The 11741-nt window shown below is 52.7% G+C and overlaps 1 protein-coding gene and 1 non-coding gene across 3 annotated transcripts in view; both read left to right on the top strand.

The window, feature by feature from the left end:
- Positions 1-836: 836 nt before the first annotated feature.
- Positions 837-943, top strand: LOC111821241 (U6 spliceosomal RNA). Its single transcript, XR_002824679.1, has one exon. It is a non-coding gene; the product is annotated as a U6 spliceosomal RNA (small nuclear RNA).
- Positions 944-7805: 6862 nt separating this feature from the next.
- Positions 7806-11741, top strand: part of SLC6A19 (solute carrier family 6 member 19) — a 38137-nt gene continuing 34201 nt past the window's right edge. For both annotated transcript variants that reach the window (XM_012556646.1, XM_004380284.1), the window contains exon 1: positions 7806-8040. In XM_012556646.1, coding sequence (XP_012412100.1) covers positions 7839-8040 — 202 coding nt within the window. In that variant the 5' untranslated portion in view covers positions 7806-7838. The remainder of the gene's footprint in view (positions 8041-11741) is intronic.

Below are 11741 nucleotides of genomic sequence, written 5' to 3'. Positions count from 1 at the left end.
CCGCCGACCTTTCAGTTAGCAGTCGATGGCTTTAATCACTGCAACTAATCCCCTTCATAGGAGGGTTCAATAATAACCTTTCTGGTACAATTTTTAATACCTTTTTTAACTTAACGAATTTAGCAATCTTGACAGCTACTTCACACTACGTATACAAAACAGCTCCAAGTGAATTGTTGATTTCTAAGTCTAAGGTAAAATCATAAGGCTTCTGGAAGAAACCATAAGAGAGATCTTCAGGACCTTGACTAAGCAAAAAAATTTTTTAAAGGACACAAAAAGCAATAACTATAAAGCAAACAATAGATGAACTGGACTACATTAAAATTAGGGGCTTCTGTCCATCAAGAGGCACCATGAAGAGAGTGGAAGCTATTACCTTGAGAGAATCTTTAAATCTTAAGCCAAAAATGTCCCCTGAAGTCTTCTTAACACCAAACAATAGCTTAACTTCACTAGTAAGAAATGTCTGCCTTGAGCATTGTGCTCTTTTAAGAACCATCTATATGGGATTGAATCAACAACAGCAACTCAAAAAATTAGCTAAGAACCTTAGGAGGCAGTGAGTTTACATTAACTGGGGGGAACAATTTGGGAAAGGAGGGTGAGAATGTTTGCACAACTCAAAGAATGTAATCAATGTCACTGAATTGTACATGTCGGCAATGTTGAATTGGTGTGTGCTCTGCGGTGCATATTCTCAACAACAACAACAAAATTAATAAAATTTAAAAGAGAGAGAGAGAGTGGAAAAGCAAGCTATTAAGTAGGAGATGTTTGTCCTTTGACTGCATTTCAGAATTTATTAACATGCCCTACAGATTAAGAAAGGGCATGTACTCACTTCAGTAGCACGTAGACTAAAATTGGAACGATACAGAAAAGATTAGCATGGCCCCTGAGCAAGGATGACACACAAATTCATAAAACTTTCCATATTTTTTCATGAAAAAAAAAAAAAAGCCAGCCATTACAATAGAAAAAGGCATTTAAACAGGCATTTCACCAGAGGAGAGCTGAATGGCTATTGAACATATGGATGGTTCTCATCAGCTTTGGTCATCAGGGAAATACAAACTAAAACAATGATGGGATTCCGCTATGCCCTGGCCACAAAGGCTAACATTTTAAACAGTAGATGACATCAAGTTTGGTGCAATGTAGTTCAACTCTGACAGTAACTACCTGGAGCTGTATTGGCTTTCACAGGTTAAGGGCAGAGTCACCCACAAGACTTCCCTCACCTCAAACACCAGTCACAAGCTTTTGGGTCCCCAGGGCCACCTGACTACAAATTTGGAGGGTCTGACTACTTTCTCAGGACACCAGCTGCAAGCTTGGGAGTCCCCAAGACACCTTCATTTCTGACCAATTAGTTACAAACTTGAGGGGTCCCACTATACCGTAGTATTCGATAATTCGCTAGAAGGATTCACAGAACTCAGGAAGCGCTATACTTATGATTTCAGTTGTATTACGGTGAAAAGGTCATGAAAGAAGAGCTGCACAGGGCGAGGTCTGGGGTGGAGTGCCCAAACACAGACCTTCTGTATCTCTCCCTGTGGAGTCAGGACATGTCATCCTCCAAACACATCGATAAATTGTCCATCAGGAAAGCTCACCTGAGCTTTAGTGTCCAGAGTTTTTATTGGGATTTCATTATGCAAGCATAATTGATTGAATCATTGGCCATGTGATTGACCTCAGTCTCCAGCCACTCCCTTCTCCTTTTCTGGAAGTCGAGTTGATCATATGGTGGGTCTTTCTGGAGTGGCCAGCCACCACCATGGGTCACCTAGCATAAACTATCAGGTATGGCCTGGAGCCCTCCATGGATAACAGACACTTCAATCACTTAGGAAACTCCCAGGATTTAGGGGTTACGTTCCAGAAACCGGGGACAAAGGCCAAATTCTTTGGGTAAAGTTAATTTTTCACCCTACAGTTGGTAAAGGTTTGGAGCAATTGGAACTCTCATACTTTGCTTGGGATGGAGGAGGGGAATAATTGGTTCAACTACTCTTGAAAGATGTTTTCAAGTTCAACATATGCATGCCCTGTTGTTGCTGTTGTTAGGTGCCATCAAGTCGGTTCTGACTCATAGCAACCCTATGTACCACTGAACGAAACACTGCCCAGTCCCGCACCATCCTCACAATTGTTGCTATGCTTGACCGCATTGTTGCAGCCACTGTGTCATTCCATCTCCTTGAGGGTCTTCCTCTTTTTTGTTGACTCCCTACTTTACCAAGCATGATGTCCTTCTCCAAGGACTAGTCCCTCCTGATAACATGTCCAAAGTATGCGAGATGTGGTCTTGCATCCTTGCTTCTAAGGAGCATTCTGGTTGTACATTTTCCAAGACAGATTTGTTCATTCTTTTAGCAGTCCATGGTATTCAATATTCTTCACCAACACAATTCAAATGTGTCAATTCTTCAGTCTTCCTTGTTTGTTGTCCAGCTTTCACTTGCATATAAGGCAAGTCCTAGGATCCAGCAATTCCACTCCTGGGTATGTATGTATCCAGCAGAAACACCGACTGATGTGTGCCAAGAAACAAGTACAGATGTTCGTAACAGCACTGGTTAAATGGCCACCAATTGGATGCTTGTCCTGCAACAGTAGAACAGATGAACAAATGGTGGCACAGCCATACCCCGGAATACTGCACAGTAATGGAAATATATGAACGAATGCTCATAAACCACCATGGTGTATCTTATAAACGTAATATTGAGTAAAGGAAGCTAGAAACAAAAGGTATAGACTGTATGCTTTAACTTTGTTCAAGAGTAGGGAAAACTAAGCTAGGATTTCAGACTTCTAGATAATGGTTTCTTTGGGGTAGGGAGCATAGGGCTTGGGAAAGAGCAGGGGATTCTGTGGTTCTGGAATGTTCTGTCTCATGACCTGGGTTATTGTTACATGGATGTGCTCACTTTGTGAAAATTCACCAAACTGTGAAACAATAACAAAAAGACGCATATTCAAATACGTTTACCACAGCGATATTTATAATGGGGAAAAATCAAAAACAGAAAGGCCAGCATTAGGGAAATTTTCTATAATAAATTATGGTATATCCAGTATGCTGAATACTTTTGCTGATAACATTAAAATGATATTTAAAGAAAATTTTTAATAAAAGAAAAATTCATTAAGTAACAATAATGCGCAGTCGGTATAATTTCAACTGATGAGTGTATATATCAGATAGATAAGCAGATGGATGGATGGATGGACGGATGGATGGATGGATGGATGGATGGATGGGTAGGTAGGTAGATAGGTAGGTGGTAGTTAGGTAAGTAGGTAGATTAGTAGATAGGTAGGTTGATAGGTAAGTAGGCAGGTAGGTAGGTAGCTAGCTACCTTCAAGTCGACTCCAACTCATGGAGACCTTAAGCACAAAAGAATGAAATGTTGCCCAATTCTGCATGATTTTCACAGTCACCAACATGTTCAAATTCATTGTCACAGTTGTTGTGCCAATTCATCTCACTGGGGATCTCCTTTGCCCTCAATGGCCCTTTACTTCACCAAACATGATGTTCTCCTCAGAGACTGATGATACTTCCTGAAGACATGTCCAAAGCAAGTGAGTCAGGCAATATTTGGTTGTGATCCATAAGGCTTTCATTGGCTGATTTTTGGAAGTAGATAACCAGGCCTTTCTTGCTAGTCTCTTAGTCTGGAAGCTCCTCTGAAACCTGTCCACCATGAATGACCCTGCTGGGATTTGAAATACCAGTGGCATAGCTTCCAGCATCAACTCCATTTTGCGTATTCACTATGAACGAATGAAACTTTTCAAAATTTGCCCGCAAGTTACCTCTCTCGCCTCCAGCGAGGCATAGTTGTCCCTGAACTTTGTAGACAGCTCAGCTACATTAAGTCTCAGGGCCCTTGACTCTGGGACAGGGGGATATGGTGGGTTTACCACGTTTTTACTGGCCTTACGCCTTCTCATTATTTTCAAATACAATTCTAGTAAGAACAAATGGCTAATCAAGTTAGTTCTTCTATTTCCCTGACTGTTCCTGCATTTTGGAGGGGAATTTGACATTTGCCAGGAAGATCACAGATGTGGTCCCTGGATAGCTGTCTGCGAAGGAAGGACCACGAGGGTGACTTTCCATTTCCCCCTGTTCCAGGAGGCCTACAATCCACTGCCCAGATGGTTTTCACATCTCAAAACTCAATCACTGGCTCCTTGTGCTGGGCATCTGAAAATCAGAAAACTGAGTGACAGACAGAAGAGGAAGGACATCACCAAGGTCTCGGAGACCTCTTTCAGCCAGCAAACGGAATGCCGTGGACAGCCTACGAGACCATTGATGCCCCAGACACGTGGTCCCGTGCCCCTAGTCCTGGCTCCCACACCTCCAGCCGAGCAAGCTGCATTGGTGAGGGCAGCCCCTCTACAGATTGTCCCGGATCTATGGATGGCATGACAGGTCTGCTAGCTCCTCCACTCATTCAACACCCACAAATATTGACTGAGAGCTTATGAGGCATCAGGCACTGTTCTCAGGGCTCAGATCTTATCAGTAAACAAAGGAACAAAGATGAATGTCCTGGTGGTTCTTACAGCCTAGAAGGGAAGAGAGAATATAAACAACTAAATAAAATGCATAGCCTGTTAGAGGGAAAGAATGGTACGAGAAAAGAAAAGTGGAGAGATGGATGGAGTGAAGAGCAAGGAGTAGAGAAGGGGGCAGGGAGAGCAGGCTGCAGTGTTAAGTGGGAGACCAGGTGATCAGGTAAAGTTTGGGCAAAGGCTGGGAGGCGGGAGGGAGCCAGTCAAGTGGACACTGTGAAAGAGAGCTCCGGGCAGAGGGCTCCAGGCCAAGCAAAGGCCCTAAAACAAGTGTGGGCCTGCAGTGTTCAAGGACTAGGAGGGGCTGGTGGGCTGGAGCAAGGGAGGGGAGGTCAGCCTTCTCCGTGGGTGACACTGGAGCCGAGGAAGGATTCTGAGCTGGAAGCGGGGATGCAAATCCATCACTTTGAGGCTGTGACAGTGTTTGCTCAGCTCCGTGGTCTCATGCTTGGCCTCCGTGCCCAGAGGCAGTCTCTCTCTACTCTGTACAGCGTGCAGCACTGTATCTGTTCCTACATCTGAGAGTCACCAAGGTCCCAGTGGCCTCCTTCAGCTAGCAAAGGGATGCTATGGACATCCCAGGAGATCATGGAAAGCCCAGGTGACCAGATGGCCCAGGAGACCACAGATGTCCCAGAAGAGCATGGACGGCCCAGGAGACCACGGATGGCCCATAACACCACAGATGGTCCATGAGACCATGGTTGCCTTATGAGACCATGGACAACCCAGAAGACCACAGACACCCCAGGAGACCACAGATGCCCCATGAGACCATGGGTGCCCCATGAGACCACGAAAGCCCCGTAAGACCACGGACGACTCAGGAGACCACAGACACCCCAGGAGATGACGGACATCCAAGAGACCACAGGTGGCCCAGGAAACCACGGATGGCCCAGGAGACCACGGACAGCCTAGGAGACTGTGGCCTCATAGAAGCAGTGACAGAATCTCAGAGTTAGTTCATTGTGCCACCAGGCAGTGAGACCAGAACTGACAGGAGATAGAGGACCCCAGCTTCAATCTCACTGTCCTCTGCTCCGTGCCTGGCTGGCAGCCACGCTCAGCTGTAGTTCTGTAGCAGGAAGGAATGGTACTAGCATTTCACCCGAACCCCCTCTCTCAGCAGGCTAGTAAATTGGCAGCCAAGTCCAGGGCGTCCTTGAGTTTTCAACCTACTTGGGGCTGTCACCCACTGATATCACTTCTTCATCCAGCATTTCTGCTAGCTTTTGCACTGAGCCCTTTTTCTAGCTGACGTGAGGGTATTGGTTTGGGTTGGAATTCCTGGGTGGTGCAAACAGTTTACATGCTTGGCTGCTAACTGAAAGACTGGAGGTTTGAATCTACCCAGAGATGCCTCAGAAGAAAGGCCTGGTATCTACTTCTGAAAAATCAGCCGTTGAAAACCTTATGGAACTTGGTTCTGTTCTGAAACACATGGGCTCGGCCTGCCCTTCTCCAAACTTCCCTGTCTCTCCCCTCAGTACCCCCGCTCCCCCACCCCCACGGCTAGCCTCGTCTCTCTTGGGTCTCCTGTCCTTGCCTCATCTTCCCTCCAATCCGACCCAGAGCCGGATAGATGTTCCTTAATGCAAAGCCCACCACGCTTCCTTTCTGCCTCTACCCTTTCCCAGCTCCCCACAGTCCTGGGGCAAAGGTCAGGCTCCTTAACCTCCTTATCCCTGATTTCCCCCCTTCACCTCGATTATTCAAATGAACATCAGTGTGAACCAACCCTGACCTCTGGCTGGACAGCGCTGGGCCCCCGGGGGCTGACAGTCCAGCCTGTGGCCAGTATCCTCCATCCCCACTGCTGCAGACCGCTAATGAGACAGATAAGCCACAGACATCACAAAGCTGATCTATTCTAGGGGGGCCAAGGGCTTGGAAGGGACCCAGTGCAGGAGGGGGCTGGGGGTCGCTCACAAGAGCTGACCCCTGATGGCTGGATGGCGGCCCTAGGGAGAGAGCTCCTGGAGGGGAGACTTCTTGGGAATGGGGGTGCACAGTCCTGCTGGGTGGCCAGCTGATCATGTGGAAGGCGTGGGGGCAGCTGGGACAGATGGCACAGAGGCCAGATAGGGGGGACCCCCATCCCAACCACTGCACCAAAAGCTCAGTGCATGAAAGCCCTCTCTGCTTCTGGTCTGGGGATGGGCCCACTGTCTCTGTCGACCTCTCCCCGGCCCCGTGGTCACCCCCAGAGAGGACGCACTGCTCTCTGACTGTACAGCTGGCTTCCAGTGTGTCTCCCTGGCTGTCCTCTCCACTCAGTGGGGTCAGGACCCCAGTCTCCTATTGTGTGTCCCAGTGCCCAGCTAGGGGCAGCCCCATCAGGGTGCTCCGTCACCCAGGGTCACCCTGAGAGGCAGCAGGTCCCAATGAGTCCTCGGACAGTGTCTAGTGCTCCCGGAAAAGCCAATGGGAACAGTCTGGGCTGGCCATCTGGGTTCCCATGATGAACTAAGGTGCTGTAGGCCCAGCCTGAGGTCCCACTTGGGGTGCTTTCAGGTGGGATCTGAAGTGGCCCTGGGTGTCCCTGGACACTGGCGGGAACCAGGGCTGTCTGAGGAGCTCTTCAGAGCCCAGCACTCAGGCCGGAAGGGGCTAGGCCAAGCCGGTTCCCTGTGAACAGCAGGGCTGCTCACAGGGGTCAGGGCTCCAATCCTTCCCTTGGTCTGGGGACAGGAGTAGGGAGTCTCCCCACCCAGCCCTCCAGGGCAGCCTCTCTCTCTGGGCAGGTGGAGGTGTGGCCGGGACTGCAGGGGAGGCTCCAAGGGGCTGGGGGCGGGTGGAGGAGCCAGCGTCCCGCTGAGCCCAGCAGCCATGCAGACTGCAAACTGGCTTGCCAGAGGGCCAGCAGATATGGTCTGTTTGCCTTGATCTCTCTCCTGCGACTGGAGCGGCCTCCCTGTGGCCTAAATGGTGGGGGGATGGGGGGCTGCACACCTGTGAGTGCATCCAGACAGGGAGGGGCTGCCCTTCCTGCTAGTGGCCTTTCATGACAGCTGGTGGCTCCTTGGCCCCGTGGGTGGGCGTGGGCACCTTGCAGATAAGGCATAAACAGTCCTGCAGACTTGCCCCTGCAGATCTGCTGACGCTTTCTTTCGGCCCAGGTGCTGGGGTGAGGTGCCAAAGGTTGTCTATAAAGGACCAGGGAGCCGGGCAGCAGACATTTGCCCCTGCTCATTGCTGCCCTGCCTGCACTGTGAGCCAGCCAGAGACCACCATGGTGAGGCTCGTGCTGCCCAACCCCGGCCTGGAGGACCGCATCCCGTCCCTGGCTGAGCTGGAGACCATCGAGGCGCAGGATGCCTCTTCCCGGCCCAAGTGGGACAATAAGGCGCAGTACATGCTCACCTGCGTGGGCTTCTGCGTGGGGCTCGGCAATGTGTGGCGCTTCCCCTACCTCTGCCAGAGCCACGGAGGAGGTAGGGCCGGGGCCACGGGGCGAGGGGGGCAGGCCCACCGGAGGGCAGACCCCAGGATCCACAGGGCAAGGGGGGCAGGCCCACTGGAAGGCAGACCCGGGGTCCATGGGCCTTGGGGGGCAGGCCCACTGGAGGGCAGACCGGGGGTCCATGGAGAGGAGACATGTCCACAGCAGGGTAAGGGACGGTAGACCCCAGGGTCCACTGGGCAAGCGGGGCAGGCCCACAGCAGGGCGGGGGAGGGCAGACCCCAGAGTCCATGGGGCAAGGGGGGCAGGCCCAAGGCAGGGTGGGGGAGGGCAGGCTGGGGTGCTCCAGTACCCCTGGGTATAAACAACAGAGTCACACCCAGGTCCCAAGTGGGCACTCCCCACTGGGCTCCCACCCCATTCACAGCAGTAGAGGAGACATCTGGGGGGCAGGGGCTGGTGAAGGCCACCCAGCAGGCGGCCGTGGGCAGGACAGGCACACGCTGCACAGGGCACCGCCGCCAGCTTCTCCTTGACCCCCTGTGGGAGAGAGTGGGGGCGCAGATGGTGCAGGGGCCTGGCCGGAGGGTGGGGATGGCCAACGGCCACACACACTCCTGGGGTCCTGGTGGTTGGAGTGAGAGGCTCAGGCTCTGCCTCGTCTGACCAGCTCCAGAGAGGCACCTACCGTCCAAGACTCAGGCGTCCTGTCCCTGTGCTGGGAGTCTCCCCAAGGATGAAACTGACTGGGGGCAGGGCAGAGCAGACAGTCCTCCTCAAGGTGGAGCTCCCTTCTCTGAGTGTGAGAAGGCGCTGGGAAAAGTACCAGCCAGCCCTCCCTGCGTCCATCTCGACCTGGTCCCACTGAACCCTCCGAGGGTGATGGCGTCCATCCTACAGAGTGGGAGCTGCCGGGCCGGGGCGGGTGACCACAGACCCCTCTGCTGGACCAGTGTGCAGCCCAGCCCCCAAAGGCCACCTCCAGAGGCCTCCGAACGCCCTGGCCTGGGAGCCCAAGGATGTAGGCTATGGCTGGGCCTGAGGCCTGGGGCCATGGAAGGGAACTCAAAGTGCGTGTCCGAAGTCAACCTGAGGTTGCGTTGGTCAGTGAGCTGCTGGCTTAGGGCTCGCTCGCTGCTGGCTTAGGGCTCACTCGCTGCTCGGTACATTTGTGGCGGAAGGGCTTGTGGCTTTTAATCATCTCTTTTTGAGTGACACGTGCTCTCCAGCCACGTGATTTAGTAGAAGTCACTGATTTTTCTAACTTGGAAGAACACCGGCTTTGTGATATAAAAGAGTCCTAAAGAAGAGCTGACAGGGCTGTTCCTGGGTGACCACACCTCCACCCTCCTGGGCTACCAAGAAGGTGAGATTTGGAGCGTCTGGGATGCATACTTTATAAATGCCTGGTCCAGACAGGCGGAGCGACAGTGGCCACCTGGGCTTCATCTCCACGTGGCTCGGTGGTACCAGGAAGACGTGCACAGGTGCTTCCAGCCACAGCCCCCAGAGCGTACATGGTTATGAAACTGTGTGGACCCTCAGGGACCCACTGGTCAGTCCAGAGCCGCAGATCCAGCTGGAAGCCTCCACGTCTGACCTCACGGCTCACCTTAGTGAAGCCTTTATACCTTACTGCCTCCCTTTGCAGTAGCCAGCCCCTGCCCGCTCCTTCTTACTGGAATTTTCTGTGACTGCAAACCCAGCCCTATGGGGGGTCCCAGACTGCCCTGCACACAGCATCCACATAGTTCTAATTAGAAGCTGAGCAGAGGGAACAGTCCAGGGAATTCCTCCCCCAGTGGGTGGAGGAGGGCCAGGTAGGGTCCCACTGCACCTCAGGGACTCTAGAAGGCTGCAGAGGCCCTGGGAGACAGCGACGGGCCTCATGCTGGAAGAGGAGGGCCTGCTTTGTGGATGGAGGCAAATGCTTGTTCTCCCTGCTTCCCCACCCAAGAGAGAAGGGCTGATGCCCAGAAACGAATGTCATTTAAATTCTTCTGACTTCAAGACGACTAAAGAAAACAATCCCCAAGAATAGGGCCCCAGGGACCTGCGAGATGGCTCTGCACCTTGCATTGGGAAGAATTCGCCCATGGGAGATGGAGGGCTTTTGGGGTGCTAATAATGTACCTCCTGGGTGGCAGCATCAAAATGTTGCCTTCGGACATCTCAGAGGAGACCATCCTTGCCCTCACTCCATGCAAAAGGGGTGTTGAGGCCGGGCTCACCCAGGATTCTCACTGCCCACCACAGAGCATTGCCAACGCCCAGTCACGGTCACCCCTGCCCATTGCTGCTGGCACAGATGCAGGCTTCTGGGCTTCTTCCACAGGCCTCAGGCCACCAACACCGACGGCCCCCAATGCAGCCATGTCTCCTCTCATAGGCGCACACCAGATGTCAGCTCCATGGGGCACTTGGGAAGAAACTGTAGTCAGAGAGGGTGTCAGAGAGTCTGAGAAGCCCCAGTGGGTAGGAGTAGTCCTCAGAGTGACTCCACAGTGGGCATGACCCACCTCCCTCTGCACCCTGAGCTCAGAGATGCATTCGGCCCTTCCAAGGGTCCCCACAAGTTGCAGGAATGTGGCCAGAGCACCTCACAGCCCCACAGGGCTGGGGGTGCCCGGTAACCCTCCCTGGGGTATGGGCCAGGCGAGGGTGCAGATTCAAGGCCCCCAGTGGGCCACTTGTGGGATCCTTGACGATCTCCTTCTGGGGACCCGGCTTTTCCTTCCTGGGTCCCAGGCCTGCCCCAGCCAGGCAGAGCCTCTGGCAGCTTCTAGCACCTGGAGAGATGGTGCTTCCTACCTCTGTCCCAGGTCACCCACACTGGGCTGAGATCACCCAGATGCCCAGCAGACCCTAGTTCTACACGTAGCCACATCTGCTCAGACTTGGTCTGGACCTCCAGGCTTAGCTCCGTCAGCCTGCCTCAGGGCCCCCTCCGTCAGCCTGGCTCAGAGCCCCCATTTCATCAGCATAGCTCAGGGTCCCCATTTCATCAACCCAGCTCAGGGTCCCCATTTTGTCAGCCCATCTCAGGGTCCCCATTTCATCAGCCCAGCTTGGGGGTCCTCATTTCCTCACTCTTGCTCAGGGTCTTCATTCCATCTGTCTGGCTCATGGAGTCCCATGTGTTCCAGCCCCAGATGCCCTGTCCTTGGCGAGGCTGCCTCCCTTCTATTCTCTCCACTGTCTCTACCCTCGAGAGCTTGTCTTCTGCTCATGTCAAGCAGACGCCCTGCACACTCCTGTTGCCTGAGGCTAGGAGCTCCCTTCACTGAAAATGAGGGGACTCTGTGAGCACCCCCGCTGCCTCTTTCCCCTGCTCTCCCCCCACCAGGACCTGCCATCGTCCGTCTTCTTGGGGACATGTTCCTGGGTCAGAGGTGGCTATCTAGTCCTGGCAAGCCCAGGAGACTCCTTCTAAGGACATGATGTGGACGGCTGGGTTTACCGCCCTCAGGAGAGCACCTTTGGGTGGGGCAGTGCTGGGCTGGCGGGAACTTCAGGCTGTCTCCACTCTGCCAGTCAGCAACATCCACAGTGCCCTCTTCTGCCCCTGCAGCCACTCCCCAACAGACATCACCCTGTAGCCCCATCTATAGAAAAAACTGCAGTGGTCCTTACAGGGAGGAGTGTGGTTTTGCAGCCTGAAGAGAAAGTAACAGATTGGAGGATCCTTAAGGATGTCCAACCCTGACTACTGATCCTCGTTTGGTAAAAACT

This window comes from Trichechus manatus, unplaced genomic scaffold (genome assembly GCF_000243295.1).
Source record: "Trichechus manatus latirostris isolate Lorelei unplaced genomic scaffold, TriManLat1.0 scaffold00072, whole genome shotgun sequence".
Taxonomy (NCBI): domain Eukaryota; kingdom Metazoa; phylum Chordata; class Mammalia; order Sirenia; family Trichechidae; genus Trichechus; species Trichechus manatus.
The sequence above is the reverse complement of the archived record's forward strand: the minus strand, read 5'-3'. Positions and strand labels throughout refer to the sequence as shown.